The sequence below is a fragment of the Meles meles genome, chromosome 2, assembly GCF_922984935.1.
Source record: "Meles meles chromosome 2, mMelMel3.1 paternal haplotype, whole genome shotgun sequence".
NCBI classification, from domain to species: Eukaryota; Metazoa; Chordata; class Mammalia; order Carnivora; family Mustelidae; genus Meles; species Meles meles.
The window spans coordinates 137,780,920-137,798,383 of NC_060067.1; the positions used below are offsets into that span (position 1 = coordinate 137,780,920).

Sequence of the window (17,464 nt, forward strand, 5' to 3'; positions counted from 1 at the left end):
AAAACACTGAGTACTTTAAAGAGGTCCAGTAAATTTCAGAATTTTCTTTCAATTTATATTCACCATAAGCTGTTTCTTGATAATGGCATTTCTTTAAAAGCATTTTTCAGAATATCTAGCAAATTATACCATGAAATCAACAAGTGAAGCTGTTTTTTCAATAAGTTTTTCTATTTTATTCTGGGCATTCTCTACATTGTAAGAATTCCCTTTGACCTTAAAATTAGAAAAAAAAAAAAAAAAGCGAGCAACCCACATACATGTTGAAGATAAGGCAATCTTCAGTTGGCACTGCTATGTTTCTAGTCCTGCCCTTGGTTATTATACAACTCTTAGATTGCAGCAACATGAATTCTGGTATGCCATCTATCAAAGGTTTGCAAGTTGTTCCTGCTCCTTTGTAGAAGAAATCAGTTGTCTTGGTTTCATTCAGTTATTAAGTGTCATATTTTCAAAAAATTTTACACCTTAGTATGTAAAACATAATACTCTGGTTGTTCTCTATCTCTCTTGCCATCTTTGTAGAGGAAGATGAGTGTGCCAAACCTGACCGTGGGGGCTGTGAGCAGCGATGTCTGAACACACTGGGCAGTTATCAGTGTGCTTGTGAGCCTGGCTATGAGCTGGGACCTGACAAGAGGAGCTGTGAAGGTAGGGTTGCATTTGCACGTAGAGCTCCCGGCATGAACCTGCACCACCCCGGGCCCCGACCCCACCCCCGCCACCCCATTCCTTCTTTCTTTAATACGTTCTCATTCTCTTTCCCTCTGCCTCCCTTCCTTTCCTCTATAGTAACCTCTTTCCTCAACTGGTAAGACTCAGTTGGTAGTCATTGTTAACATGAAGCATTGCCTGGGTGCTTGTTACAGAATCAGTCATTTCTCCTTTGGTTATCAAGCCATCTTGTTTATCTTATCTATATTTCTATGTATTTCTCCTCTCTCTTTCTTACTCTATTTACCTATTATCATCTCTCTATATATCTATTTCTATTTTTATCTCTGTCTAGGTCTAGATTTTATCCATTCATCTACCATTTATTTTCACTTTTTCTTAACGTAGTTTACGGGTACCTCTCCCTTACTAAAGTGCAGAATCCTGAATCTGAATTATTTTTGTATCTCTAGCATCTAGCACAAACATAAACCAGAAGATATATCTGTTTTATTAATAAATGTTTCATAAATAGATTTTGCTGTGTTTTCTCCATTTCCTCTACACATTCTAAGATATTTCCTACACAATGTTTTGTTGCCATGTCTTACAATCACTTCCTCCAGAATTTAAAGCTGCTCTTTTTTTCCCCCTCATTTCCCCTGTGCCACCGTATTTCAAGCCCCATACTTAAGTTACAACATAAAGGGGCTTATCTCCCTTCCTCTATTCTATTCCTCCTTGATTCATCTCTCAACATGTCTGCCAAAATCATCTTCATAGAACTTGTAGTAGTTTAACATTGCTTATAGTTACATAATTATTAAGTTTACTTTTGGTGGTTCCCACAAAAATGTTAAATGTAAACTCCCCAAAAATGAGCACCTTGTTCTCTACTATATCTGTAATACAGGACATAACAGTGGTAAAGGTGACAGATTTATTTGCTTAATGAATAAATGCCATACCCTTAACTGACCTAAATAAAAAAAAGTCAGAGACTATCCATTCCTACTTAAACGTTTAAATTTTTCTCTTGGGCAAAAGTCTCCATCCTATCTATTAAACTACTAATCTGCTCTCTGTACTAGAATAAAATAGACACAGTTATGAAGGCAATGTATTATCTTTAAAACAGAGAACATTATATACCAGACAATACTAAAGTAGCATGACTATTAGTTCTGTGTGGTGCCTAAAAATAATTATTTTACTTTTTAATAATTCACCAAAAAGTGGTAAATATGAAATTGCAGGTTATTTTTGCAATACATTTATAAATGCAATAATATACATACACACACATGTGCGTGCTTGTGCATGTATATACACAAAGGCCGTTAAAGAGACCAGTTACTTTAGGTAACTCTTGACTCCCTTGGAATTAATTACATACCTTGTACAATATATGTTCTCTTTCCTTAACTTGGTTTGGATTCCATTATTTTGCTAATTTCATTAACAATAAGGAAGAGAAATAACATATTAAATGCTACCCCTTTTATATAGATCATTCAAAAGAGAAAGAAAATAGTTGTTAAATGGAGTTTTGGAATGATAAAATGACCTCCTTACTCTATTTTGTTTGCTAACTCAAGTAACTGCAAAAGTTGCTTATCTTGGGGAAAAAGAATTTGAAGAAATAAGCAGTTGATTTTGGTTTCATTACATTGGACTGTAGCGTGCTTCATGCTTATCTTTCCATTAATTCTCATAACAACAATATGGTATAGATATTATTATACCCATTTAAAAGATAAGACAACTGATACCCAGTTTTCTTTATATTGCTTCTTTAACTTTAAAGTGATCTGAAATGTCATACAGCTGTAATTTGCTTGGGTCCAAAGCTACGGATTAACTTTTATGAATGGGATTTGATGATTAAAATAGTTGTACTAAAAACTAAGGAACAGAGACTGCAGCTTTCTAGATTTTGAAAAATCTGGAAGATGATTGAAATTGAATGCTGACACGTTTGGTTGTCAGTGGAAAGGTGCTAAGAAGAGATTGACTCTATTAGGGGAAAACCTTGTCTTTTTATTTCCTTCTAGCGGCTTGTGGTGGACTTCTTACCAAGCTGAATGGCACCATAACCACTCCAGGATGGCCCAAGGAGTACCCTCCTAATAAAAACTGTGTATGGCAGGTGGTTGCACCAACCCAATACAGAATTTCCATGAAGTTTGAGTTTTTTGAATTGGAGGGCAATGAAGTAAGTGATTAATAAACATAACTTTTTCTATTGTGTTTTGGGACCCTTTGAAGACAAACTGGTAAATGGAAGGAAGGAAGGAAGGGGGGGGGGGGGAAGGAGGATGGATTTCAGTAGCATAATCATAGAGAAGTCATAGTCTTTCTTTGTTCTCCTGTTCATTTCTACAATTGCTTGTAATTCTGTTGGCATTGGATGATATTTTAGACTAATTCTGGGAGATTGAAAAATACCCAGAAGGAGTTTTACATAGTGCATTAATATACAGCAATTTCTTGATCTATGAAAGAACTATGAAAAAAATAGGGTCAGTTTCATGTCACATAGACTTTTCTAAAAAAAAAAAAAAAATCAAACAGTCGGTCAAAATTCAAAATCCACTGGTTGAGTCATAACAAATATAGCCAGTTAGGAGAACCTGGTATACTTTCAATCTTAACAAAGATGCATTTAGTTGACACTATCTTTCCTTTATAAAATGTAACTTATTGTAATAAAGGTCCAGTTTTCTTCCATGTGACCACATTGAAACAAGTGAAATAATTTATTTGAGAGTTCCTGTGTGCTAGCCCACACACACCAAATTCAAATGGAATGTTAAACCTAGAAATGAGAACTTTCAGAGCTGTGTCCTTTGCGTGGTTGGTCAACATTGACTGAATTTCAGTTTTGTTTGAGCTTTCCTACTTTTTTTTCTTATTCTAATTTCCATATCCTTTCTTCCAGTGACTTCTTTTCTGTGTTTATTTTAAAATGAACATGATTTAAATCTTCTAAGTATGATAAAATTAGCTCAAATATTATTTTGTATCTGATATATATCTGTTGAACACTTACAAAGAAGTGAAAAAACAGAAATATAGTATATTTATGCTCCTGAGCAATACTTGTTGATGATATTTGTGGATTTTATACCGTTATGTTGTCTTTGTATACATATCTTTGCTTCTTCCCCCTCCCCCCACTTTTCTTTATCTCTTTTTAATGACTTTTTCCCCTCTTAATTCTGCCTATTGTAGTCAAGGCACTTATGTGGATTTTTTAGTGCTACTGATGGCTTTGAAGTAAAAAGAAGTTGCTGACTTTTGTGTTTCCTTAAAGGATATTAAAGTTTAAAATGTGATGAACTTATATGCTTTAGAAAATTATACAATATTAGAGCTCAGCATACCTTTCAAGATCCTCCTTACATTGTGTGTTCAGTTTTATGATAGCAAAATCTGCTATTTATATTTCTAACATACTTTGCCCACATGAAACAAAATTTTCCCTTAATAATTACCTGAAATTTAGAGAACTATTAAAATAAATAAAATATTTTTATAGCATTTTTAGAAAAGTTTTCATAAGAGCAACATTTTTTTAACATGGTTATCTCCCTACCGGTTCTGTGATTTGACATGAACTTGTTGTTGAATGACTTCTACTCTCTCCATTTTCCCTAAAGGAATCAGCTGTGACAGATATGACATTTTGATTCATTAGTTGAAAGATGTTACTGTGAGGCTGGAAGTTTATATTCAGGAGGAAGGAGGGTAGAGGGTTTGAAATAAATGGGTCATTGTATTCTGAAAGCATTCTTCCCATGGTGGTGGTCTTTATTCCTGGGAGGATCCTTCACAAACTCTCTATAATATCCCAAGTTTCTTAAACTTAGAATGACATTGTTATGTGAAAGGCCGGTTTTGTGGTTCGATGTCTTATTTACTTAAAATGAAGGCATGAGCAAAAACTTGATTTATAGATTACTGGGTTAAGTTAAAACTTTACTTCATTGTTTTAGTTATTATATTGATATACAAAAGGAAAGATGATGTCAAACAACTTTAACCTCGGTAACATTCTCCTACCCTATGTCAGAGCCCTCTGAAAATGGATGTTGCAGCTGTAATAAAGTAGTTAGAAGACTTCTTAAAAGTTTCCTAGCAATATTTTGCTGATTTATCACCTAATTAATATCACAAGAACCAGTAATTTGAGTTGACATATTGCAAAGTACAGATCATGCCCCAGGGTTCAATCGTATGCATTGTTAAACTTTGCTAATTAGACATTTATGTAATAAGGTCATTCATGCAAGTTGTATTCTTTAGAATGTGCCCTGTTGAAACTTTGGAGAAGTGTATTATGGAAACATCTGTTGGAAGTTGTAAAATTGCGGAGAACACCTGGCATTCACTTAGCTTCTTCCATTTCAGTGTTGTTAGTACATTACATATAAATCAGAATGAGTCTACTTCATCGTAGTGTCAATCCCCCTCTCCATTCCACCACATAGATTTGTTTTTTTTTTGTTTTTTTTTTTTTTTTCTTAAAGATTTTTTATTTATTTATTTGACAGCGAGAGAGAGAGATCACAAGTAGGCAGAGACGCAGGCAGAGAGAGAGAGAGGGAAGCAGGTTCCCTGCCGAGCAGAGAGCCGGATGTGGGGCTCGATCCCAGGACCCTGAGATCATGACCTGAGCCGAAGGCAGCGGTTTAACCCACTGAGCCACCCAGGCGCCCCACACCACATAGATTTGTTTGCAATCCTGCAGCATAGGTCAAGAGTAATTTTATAGTGCCTGGCAACGGTAAGAAATTAAGAAATATCAATTTGTTTGATAAGTTTGAAAGGCAAAGTATCCTTTTTACTGTATCCTCCAGTGTCTGTCTCCTTTGAAATTTCCTAAGGGTGCTCTTCTGATTAGAACACAGTTTTTCTGGGAGGTAGCATCAGACCAAGCCAAACTCTGTGCTATTTTCACTGAACTGCTACATATGATAAGTATAATTTTGGACAACTTATTTAGAAATTTCTGAACCTCAGTTTTCTCTTCTTTACCAGAGAAAGGGACATTTCTGTTGTTAATGATCATTTCATAGACTAGGTATATCAGTTTCATGTCACTGCTGTCGGCATTAAATAAGACAGACAGGACAAGTTCTTTCACAGTGCCTAGTGAAAATTTAAACAATTTTTTTTAAAGTCAGCAAATACTGTTCTTGTAACCATCAGCACCATTGTCTCAACAAATATGGTATCTCAGTTCTCCTAAACTCTATTTTTTGGAAAAGATACATGCTGTAAATACGTGTAAACAAGCACACATTGGTATATATATCTCTTAGAGATATTCAGAGCAAAATTCTCTAATCTATTTTTCATGCCATCTGCTTCATATTTGGACTCTTTCCCTGATTTTTTTTTCTTTACCTATTAATTCCAGTTTAACTACCAGAGGAGTAAAGGGGAAAAAACATGATAAATTTTTCAAACATAAATGTCAACCACTTGATACTTTAAAATCTGGTGACTGTCATCACCATGTCTTTTCTAGGTTTGCAAATACGATTATGTGGAGATTTGGAGTGGCCTTTCCTCTGAGTCTAAGTTGCATGGCAAATTTTGTGGTGCCGAAGTGCCTGACGTGATCACATCTCAGTTCAACAATATGAGAATTGAATTCAGATCTGACAATACTGTGTCCAAGAAGGGCTTCAAAGCACATTTCTTCTCAGGTATCAGTATTCACATGCTGTATGTGCATATCATGGACTTTGAAGGTGGATTGCCTTTCATTATTATCTACTTTTCATAGTTTCCTGGAAATGTAACTTGGAGAGACATAGAGTGCATGCACATTTATCCTAGTTTTTTTTACTTATAATTAGAATATTGATAGTTGGGTACCTGATGAAATATAGCTCTCAAACACTTAATAATCAAATATTATAAAGGCTAGTACAAATAATACAAAATTATTATAATAATATTTTCAAACAGTGACTTTATACGTGTATAGGGATAATGATACAAGACTTCCACAAAGTGGAAGTCTGTTTCAAAATGATTTATTTTTTTTAGCAACATATTTTGTATTATTATTTAGCAAATATTTCTTATTCCTCTTATGATTATATTTTCATTTACGGTTAAGCTGATATTAAAATCATACTTTGCCTCATCACTTTAGAAAGGATAAGAGTATGAAACCTACAAATATAGAAATTACAGTTTTACTAAGAATAATAGATTATCAGGTATATTAAGCATTTGACACTTCTGTTTCAAATTTAATGTTTAGTTTAACCAACTCATAGTAAAGTTTCCCTTGTCTAGAGCTGAAATTTGATAAAATGTCCCCCAACACTAAGGAAATATATGAAAGCACCAGTGAAATTCCTTTATTTTTCCAATTTTGGAGTCACACCTTACTTACAAAGGTATTCTGAAACTTCAAAAATAGACAAAATTATAATAAACCTTAGTATAGCAGTCTGCCTTTCAGACTGGCAAGCAATTTAAAGCAACTGAATTCCAATTATATTTTAATATTAGGTAATTTGGATTGAGTTAATTCAAAGTCCGTTTATTCCAATCCCCATGTGTTTAAAATTAATGAGATTTACAGTGCCCAGGGTTTGTTTGGGGTTTTCAGTGTAATTGAAGTTAATGGTTCACAAGCTCCATTGAGGTCCAAGTCATACACAGAAGAACACTCAAAATACAAAGGATCTTGGCTCTCTTATTCTCCATGCCTTCCTTCCCCCAGATTTAATTGCCTTTTAAAAATTCTTCTCAGGCATTAATTTAAGACTTATGTTATTCAAAGTAGCATTTTACTAACCTATTTTGATGAAAGCAAGACATTCGTAGACTTCACTATTTTACAAATATCATATGTGTTTTACAGATTTTAGGTGACCCAGTGATTAGAGACAAAGGTTCTTATTTTAGAACCTCCTAAATATTTATTTTAAAAATTGAAATTATAAAGTGAATACATTTTATCATTGTAAAAACATTATGAATCCTCTTTGCTTTATCAGAGTCATACATTTTATTTAATATTTACTTTTTTAAAGGATGCATGCTACGTATATAGTGGCAAAGTATGATTAAATTGAAAGCCACTCAGAATATTTAAAATTCACTATCTGATATTATTGGTTAGGAAAAACTTTCCAAATTGGAAAGATAGATTGTATCTTTAGAAGGATACTATTAAGATATAAAACGTGCTACTTTAATTCTTACAATACAGATATGAAGGCACATGAAGAAGATGCTGTTCCTCAGCACATCCAAGGACAGAAACTCTATTCCTATCTCTATGTGGCTGTGCTTTGTAACATTATCCAAGTACCTTGGTAATACTTGAGTTCATAATAACTAATTTGCTATAAATCATATTCACTGGTGCAGATCATTTAGGAAGTTGTGTCTGTTTTTGGTGCTTATCAGTGCTATATTTAAAAAGTATAAATCAACTAGGTGATAGTGATTCCTTTCGTTAGAGTCTAGCCTAAATTGTTTGATAGAATATGGGTAAAGTAAATGGAACAATGAGGTTCAAGGGGGGAAATTAAATGCCAAGTGTTCATATGATAGCTGCCATTTTGAGAATTTATTATGCAGGCATGCAATATCTCTTTAATAATCAAAATAAAGCTGTCACAGTCTCATTATTACATTCACTTGACAGATGAAGCTGCTGAGGAGTTAAGTAAACTGCTTAGTGTCATAAAGAATTTAAACCCCAGTTTGTCTTGGTTTATCTAAGAGCTGAACATGCTTTTTGCAAAGAGCATGTTAAGTGTTACACTGAACATATTTGTGACCTGAAAAACAACAGACATGTTTTTCACTTCTTTATTAGATTACTATTTTGTAAAGTCCAAAATAACTATCATTAAGTGTAAATGTCCTGTGGTTTCTTTTTGATACATTGAAAAATATCAGCAGTTTGTCAGATTCATGTTTAAAATACTGTGGTTCTGGATAAGTATTAAATTTATTTTACATTTAATTTCCTAGGAGTTTCTGTTAGTGGGGAAGATGTTTGCACAGGAAAGGGAAGACAAAACATTATAATGAAGCTGGTGTGGTGCTATCAAGAGATTACAGCAAATTCAGATGTTTACCTGATGTCCTTATGATCATCATACAGAACTATAATTACAGAAGATCACCTATTTTAATAGAAAGGCTCTACTCACATTGAAAATGTTATTTAGAGATCTAATAATGCTTTAAGTAATAATACATAATTATGTGTTCAAAGTCAAATAATTCATTATATTTACCAGAAAGTAGACAGGTAAACCATGAAGATATTATATTTTGCAAACAAAATTGAAGGTTTTTTTGTTTGTTAAAATTTACTCTTGGGGAATTTGACAAAATACATTACTGGGTTTATTGTGACAAACTCTTTAGAAAGAAATTTAGCATAGGAATCAAGAGTCATTACAATGACTATTCACGTTGCTTCAGAAATCTTATTCTTGAGACTACTTATAAAGAAATGTTTCAAAATCTGGAAGAAGGATTACAATATACTATTATAGTGATAGAAATTTGAAACAACCTAATGGCATGACAGGGGGAAAATGGTGAATAAATTATAGCAAATACACTTTGTGGACTTTTCTTCACCATAAAGATGATTTAATGATCCTGTGAGGTAAAAAATTGTATATGGTAAAACACAATGGAAACTATCTGCACAGTGCATATAGCTAAGCATGTGGGGGAAACAAACCTGAAAGTTGCTGTAAAAAATACCAAGAATGTGTGCTAAGGTGGGAAGATGGTACATTATGGTTTTTCTCCAATTTCTCTCAGTTTTCAATTTAAATGCAAAATAACTTTAATTCATTAATTAATTTTTGAGAAAGAGTAGGTGAGTGGGAGTGGGTAGGTGGAAGGGAAAGGGAGAGAGAAAGTCTTAAGCAGATTCTGCACTCAGCACAGAGCCTGACTGGGGCTCCATCTCAAGACTCTGAGATTAGGACCTGAGCCGAAATCAAGAGTTGGACACTTAACCTACTGAGCCACCCATGTGTCCCTAAAATGACTTTAGAAAAAAAACACCTTCATATTTCTTTACCCCAAATGCCTCTAGATTTGCAAACATTAGCTAATAGACTTTGAGAGTGAAGAAACTTTTAAGGTCATCTCTTTTATAAATTAGTTAATAAATAGTAATGAGGTTAATAATCTTAACAAGTATTTTGTGTTGAGTTAAATTTAGTAAGTTTAACTTTATAGTTATTTAATAATATTATCTTATTATAGACTATTGAATAAATGTGTTACTCTAGTGTATATATTAATCAAGAGGTATCTTATGAAGGCTGAGTCTTAAAAGCTTTTGATTGTAATCAGTGTTCTAAAAATTTCAGAAGTGGTTGTGAGTTTATGAAAACATGCTGAGGAATATAACATGTTCAGCTATTTTTTCCAGAGTCTTAAGAATTCAATAAAAAGAAGAAACAATATTTGATCATAGGTGATTCCATTTTATTTGGGAGGAAAGTTATTCAAAAAGTAATTCTTTCTTGTAGTTCAGTGATACATCAAGAAAAAAGACACATGAAAATATATTTAGATTTTGAAAGTGTACAGTGAAATAAAATGTTTATAGCATCATTTCCAAGTACAAATATTTAATAAAATAATCATGTAGAGATACTAGTTATTTTTGGACATAGCTTCTACTTTTAAATAAGCACTCTTTAGACCTAAGAAATGGGATCAGAAGAATGACTCTCAGATGTTGAATTCTCTCCCTTCCATATATATAAGAGGAAGGACCATCACAATGAATTCTAATTTAAAATCTTAAATAATATAATAAAATCTTTCATTAGACATGAATAATTGTATAGCTTGAACGTTTAAAACTTACTGTATTATACAGTAGGAAGTCCACAAGGTCCCCTACAAAAATGAAAGTGTCATATACTGTATTGATTTTAGGATATACTTAAAAAACAATATAATGATGTAATATGAAAGCATATTAGGAAATTAGGACAATCAAAGTAAAGCTATTTGGACATGATATAAAACTGTGTGTTTGTTCATTTTTTTACCTGCATCAGAAAGAGCATAAGCATTTTCTAGAATATAGTCTGGTCCAAAAATATATTACTGTTATGTTTTTGGACTGAATGAGGCTTGTTTTTCTATTAACACTAATCACTTGATTTGCATGATAGTAAAACCAAACTTAATTTTGTATGATTGTGCATTTGAACACAAGTACACAAATCTGCACAGGTGTATGTGGTATAACTTATTTATTTTAAGAGGTGAAGCAAAGTTAACTGTATTCTACTCAGAACAAAGTTACTTTTAAATGGGCCAAAAATAAAGGAAATATTAATAGGATTTTATACAAGTAAAAAATGGCAATATTTGGCAAAGTTGATGTTTTTTAAAAAATTTAATTCTAGCATTCATTATTTGAAAAGAATATAACACACGATTTCAGCAATGAGAGTTGAACATTCTTCTTTAAGCAACTGTGGATTGATGAGAATTAAATTAGAGTGAATATTAGAGAATTTGGAGACTAAACCTCATTTAAGAGCAGTGTCTCTCACAGGTCTAGTGCTGGAGGGTCTAGCGACTTGCTCAGGGGCAAAAATGGAATAAAACTCAGCTTTCCTGACTCCCAGTTTATTTCTGTCTGTAACAAATGTAGGAGTAGATAAAATGATCTGTGTGATTTTTCTACTTCAAATTCAAGTGATTTCAGCAGACATGCTCTTCATCTCACCCGTCTTTCATTGTGTACAGTTACTTCCTTACATCTTTCCTCCTGTACACTGTCTCTCTAATGGAATGCTTGTAGATATCGTTAGAAGAAATATAGCCCTATATTATCCCAAGAAAACTGTAAATGTTAATGTGATTAATTTCAAATAATTAAGTAATTAAACCTTTCTATGATTTTGACAAGTTTTCATTGCTAATCATATTGAAATATTGCCATGTTTTGGAAGGAGCAAATTGTCTTTGTTGTGATTCTCAGCAGAATTCATCAGTGCTGTTTTTTTTTTTCTAAGTTTTAATTTAAATTCCAGTTAGTTAACATACAGTGTAATATTAGTTTATTAGGGCTGTTTTCATACATGTGTGAGTGCACGCAGGAGTGTGAGTGGGTCAGTTTGTGTCATCTTTTGTCATTTCCTGTGAGTATATCTGCTCATGTATGTTTCTGGTCTGGTGCATGGACCCTTTACTTTTTTTTCCCCTACAGACAAGGAAGCTTTCTGCAAAGAGAAAATTTTTATTTTTGAATCTTGCAAGAATTTGATACAGGTTTCCACTTCAGTTCCATCCAGTATGTATTATTCATAGACTGATGGCTTCTGATAGTCTCAGAGATACTCTGCAGGCCTCTGATGGGAAAATGCCACCTCCTTCTTTCCTAATAATGGACCTTTCCTTTATCTAACATGAAGCAATGGAAAGCAGATATGTCCATTCCAAAGAAGGAGACTAATTTCCATCTGTAGAAAATAAATGTTTTATTTCTGCTCAGCAAAACATTTGTTTCTCTCACTAATAAAAGCTATTCTTAAATTTTTGTGCCTCAAGTATGAAGATACTAGGAAATGTCAAATGAGTTACTGATGGTATTCCCAAATATTAAATTTACTATGCAGACATTCTAAGAAATAGTAAAAATGCATCATCCTCCATTCTCTCTTTTGGATTTTCATTGTTCAAGATATTTGTAGTTTATATGTCCTAAGAGGAAAAAGGGAAAGAAAATGAAAACATAATTGTGTTTGCTAATAGCATTTTTCTCTAGTTTGATGACTTTCATTCATAAGAAGTCCAGAATATATTCGTGGACTTTGTCTTTTGTGATGTTGCTGTTTCTCATCAACAGATCATTAGAAAGCACATTCACTTAAATTAGAATAATTTATTTACTTTTATTAAAACAAGTATCTAAAAAAATAAAATAAAATAGAACAAATATTTTTAAAATATCCTCACTGTATTCACTACTGTGGATGACTTAAATGTTTATTGAAATAAATAGCTTTCTTTGTCTGCATGATGTAAATTGTGTGCGTAATTTTAAATATTTCTGTGTTTACTGAAATTTTCTCTTTTCATATGAGTATTTGACACACGGAGGCACAGTTATATATGTTACTTTGCTGGGCATGATAACTTTCCTCTGCTGCTTTTAGTTGCTGTTTGCATTAGCCTAATTTTGAATTGTAGCTGAACTCTAGATGAATATCATATACATATTCTAGTAGTATACATATTCTAGTAGTATCTTGTGATTACTCTTAATTTTCATGTGACATTGATTATATTAGACATCCTCAGAAAGTGAGTATATCTGAAAGTGTGGATGAAGACAGGAAACACTAATCAATAGAGAAAAAATATTATGGATATTTAGAAAGTAATGACTGTATAAAATCTTTTTCTTCTTTTTTCTCCCCCTTCTTTTTCCTCTAAAGATTATTTTAAATTTATTAATTATTTTCCCAAACAACATAAGTATACTCTGCAATGTAATCAGTTTCACTTTCAACTTTATTTCTCTTTAGTTACCATTACCACAGCTATTGTGGTAATATTATATTCTGATATTTTCTATCATAATACATTCTGTCAAATCTAAAGAAAATAATTCTTCCTAGAAATATAACCTAGTGGCTTAAGATTTCCACTAGAATGAAGTTCAAATGTTAAAAATATGTACTGGAATTGTTTTTGATTATAAAATAACTATCATCTTAAAAATGCATGAATAATAATTTGTGTTCATGTTTGTATTTTAACTTTTTTATATTGCTCATGAATGGCAATCCAAACAGGTCCACATGAAAGGATTCCAGCAGTCCCTGCCACCACTGGTTCACTGAGCACTTAGAATCTGTTTACCAGTCAATTGCAAATGTGGACTCATTTTCTCTAAACTAATTGACTTACACTTGTTAGATTTCCAGTGAACTCTCATAAGTCTGATTGACCTATAGTACAAGTAAAGTTCAGTCTCTCAGGTGTTGTTTCAAGATCATCAAACATTCATTATATAAACATTTTCATAGGAAATATGTAACTATTTCCGTATAAGTAATCCTGGCACCAGAAATTTTAAATTGGTTATTTCCATTTAACAAAGAAAAGTGTATCCACTCATGAGGATATATTTTTTTCTGAAGCATCTTAACTAACGCATCTCTGAAAGTTACATTAATGAATTTAGTTAATAAACTAATACATTTAAATCATTTACTGTGTGGCTGTCTAAATTGGAAAATGCAAGTGGCTGACACCATCAGGGTTAGAAGTATGACCTACCGTCCTCCCATTTTGCATAAGCCATTCATAACTCATAAACTGTAATTTTCACTGTTGACACAATTAAGGGAACAGGGCTTTGAAATGATTATAAATTTCCCTAAATTAATTTTACAAGGCCAATTCTGTATTTTGATTTCCTATACATGTTGATGCTCTTTTAGAAAATGGTTTTCTTTATTCTACTTTTATTTTGCTTAGGTTACATAATAAGTAAAAGAAAATGTAATGGAGGTGTTAAAGGTAGATGGAGAACACATAAATCACAGATGTATTGATTCTGATATATTCTTTCAAACTTCGGAACTGCCTGTATGCCTTTGGAGTATTCTGATATAGCCAATACACGAATATATCCCAGAAACATGTGTGTACTATGTCATGTAATCAGTCTCCAAAAATGAAAAAAAAGATAGATATGTCCTTAAAAATTATGATCAGATTTTTCTATAAAAATGTTTTTCCTAAGCCCATTTCCATAGAGTGAATATTGATTTGATAAAAAGGCAAAAATAGCTTTAGCTATCTGTGTGCTACTGTGAGCTCACAAATTGTCATTAGAAAAATCAGTTGACAGTATAAATTTTGAATTCAGCCCACCTCTGATATGACTGTCATGTGTCCTTTTCGTTCTCTGTGCTGTGGGAGTGATGAAAGTCTGAGTGATGTGTCATCATCTATGTGTGTCAGGAGCAATCTGCCAGTTTTGACTTTAATGGACAAGCCAGCCATGGAATGACAGCTGAGTGACATAGCATGGTGGCTGATGCCTCTCACTGGATTGACTGCCTGCTAATCTAGTTTGGCTTTTTTCCCTGTAGTGAATGTGTTGGCTATTTCTTAAAGCTCATATTTCCTATTCTAACCTTTACCTCTAGCACACTAAGAGCCTTTTTAGGGAATCATTTATTAATAAACTGGTCTGCTGGAGTAGATTTGTTTCAAATATATAAATTAAATTACTTCTTTAGGATAATCTAATGATGTCTTTTTCTGTCTTGGATGGTTATGAAGTATTCAGATTCATTAGTGCTAACCATAACAGCAAAGTTAACAACAACAAAAAAATCAACTGCAGTAGTCATACTGAGTGATTTTTTTTAAGTGATTATATATAAATTCTGGAACCTTGTTTAGTCTCTGTCTCTATACCATGGCTAATATATTGAAGTTCTTGCATATATATATATATAGTATATAATATACAATATATTGCCAGTTCTTGCATTTATTCAAAATACTCATGATTTTAAATTTATTTTTAAAAAATGGCAATATATGTTTAGGGTTAGTTGGAAAATGATTCATTCATTTCTTGTCTCCTACTCAAAACCCCTACTCCAGCATTGGAGTGAAAGAGGCTATGAATTGTGATCTTAGAGTCAGCAGTGTTAAAAACTCAATTCATGGTACAGGGTTCCAAGCTAAACAAGGAATGGGTAAAACTAAGACACTAAAAATTTGGGGGGATTTGTTTTATGTTGGGAACAAAGAAAGCTGTGACTTAGTTTACCCTTTGCCAGTGTTAACCACAACTAAGACTCTCCTTTGTTACCCTTTGTTTCTAAAGCTACTTACTAAACTGTGGGGTTATCTTTTTGCTAGACAAAGACGAATGCTCTAAGGATAATGGTGGGTGTCAACATGAGTGTGTCAACACCATGGGAAGCTACATGTGTCAGTGCCGTAATGGATTTGTGCTGCATGAAAATAAACATGACTGCAAGGAAGGTATGAAGGAGTGTTCTTTTCTTGACAACATCTAGAATTTCATGTAGTTTGGGCCAAGAACTGCTTCCAAGTAGCGTTAATCGTATCAATGACTGATATCATTGTTGACCATTCAAATGTCAAAAATAAATAAATAAATAAAAAGTGCAGTGTTGCGAGATTCAAGGCATAATATTGGAAACCTTATAATACCTAAAGGTTCTGCACTTCACACATGGGTGGCATTAGAATAACTTTGTGTAACAGACATCGAAGTGGCTATAATGCCATCTGGCAGCCAGAAAAGCCCCACATTATGCCCAGGTTCTTGTAGAAGAGACCCTATAACAGTCTCCATATTTAAACTCGACTTCTGCTAAATGTTTCGCATTTGGTTTAATTTCCCTCCCCAGAATATCTCATATAAGTGCTACCTGAGTAATGGCACTTTAAATACCAAGCGTATCAAACTCAAATGTCTACCAGAGGAAAGACATTTGAAAATGGTAGATACTATGCCAATTTACAGTTCTAAGTCATGGGTTTGACAAAACAAAGCAAAACAGAACTAAACAAAACAAAAAACCAAAAAACGAAAAAAAAAAAAAACCCATCCCAATAGCACAATAGTAGTCTATCAGTTTTTGTCCCCAACATCTTATAATATTCTGATTTTATATTTTTATAAATATATACCTTTATCACCTTAACCAGTTTGAGGTAGATGGGAACAAGAAACAGTTACTTGGTTCTTATTTCACCCTTTGAGGGGCTGCTCCTCAGTTTTCTACTTGATTTGGATTTATGCCCAATTGGGAAGAATTACAATGGCAGATTTTATAACTTTAGTTACTAGTTATAACATAGAGATTGGTAGGTTCCTGGCTAGAATCACAGTTAGATAGCAGCTCTTTGTATGAACATTGGAATAGTACAGGATATCCTGAGCTGACCCTTGTTCCATTCAGTTCCTTTCAAATATTGTCACGTGTCAGTTTTTTCTCTATTTTTTTCACTGAACCAATGATATTGTTCAGAATCATATGCAAGCAGGATTTTTTCCCCTCTTTTTACTTTCTTATATGAACATAAACCTGTGAGGACACTAATATTTGTAACTTAGTACAGTATTCTGTTAAATCAATAGGCTGGGGAATAGTCCAGTTATTTTGCAATTATGGAAGATAATTCAGAGAAAAAAGACACAGCTTTTGCAGAGTATGCATGTACCCTATGACTCACAAGTAACAACTATAAATTGGGACCTTAATTCCTTATTTATTACCATATATATTTTCAAGAAAGGATTTCATAGGAAACTTGGTTTTAGATAGAATTGTATTTAGGTATCCCTAATAAAGTTCATTTTCACTGCCAGTAAAAGGTTAGGATTTTCTTTTTCCTGTGCTATGTATGGACACCTTCTACCATTTAGTAGTTAGCCTCCTGCCTTTGTCTTATAGGCTAATTCCATATCCTGGGGACTCCATATTTCATATGGCAAAGGAAGAACAGGGAAAATTGAACTTAGAAACTCATTAAGATCTGGATTCTGAGACTTGTTATATGATCCTACATTGTTTGAAAGGAGCTGAATTTCTTCTCTTATTTTTGTACTCCTAAGTTAGGAGTCAAATATCCTATGGAAACCTATCACAATTAAAAGAAAGATCTAGTCGTAAGGAATGCAACAACACATTTATGTTGGGCATTATACCCTTATTGCATTAGCCCTACAGTGTAACAGGTGTTTTGTCCATATAGTAAAAAA

The 17,464-nt window shown here is 33.0% G+C and overlaps 1 protein-coding gene across 3 annotated transcripts in view; it reads left to right on the forward strand.

The window, feature by feature from the left end:
• The window catches only part of TLL1 (tolloid like 1), a 219,166-nt gene that overhangs the window by 167,905 nt on the left and 33,797 nt on the right, over nucleotides 1-17,464 (forward strand). For all 3 annotated transcript variants that reach the window (XM_045998282.1, XM_045998280.1, XM_045998281.1), the window contains 4 exons: nucleotides 526-651; nucleotides 2,709-2,869; nucleotides 6,191-6,371; nucleotides 15,589-15,714. In XM_045998282.1, coding sequence (XP_045854238.1) covers nucleotides 526-651; nucleotides 2,709-2,869; nucleotides 6,191-6,371; nucleotides 15,589-15,714 — 594 coding nt within the window. The remainder of the gene's footprint in view (nucleotides 1-525; nucleotides 652-2,708; nucleotides 2,870-6,190; nucleotides 6,372-15,588; nucleotides 15,715-17,464) is intronic.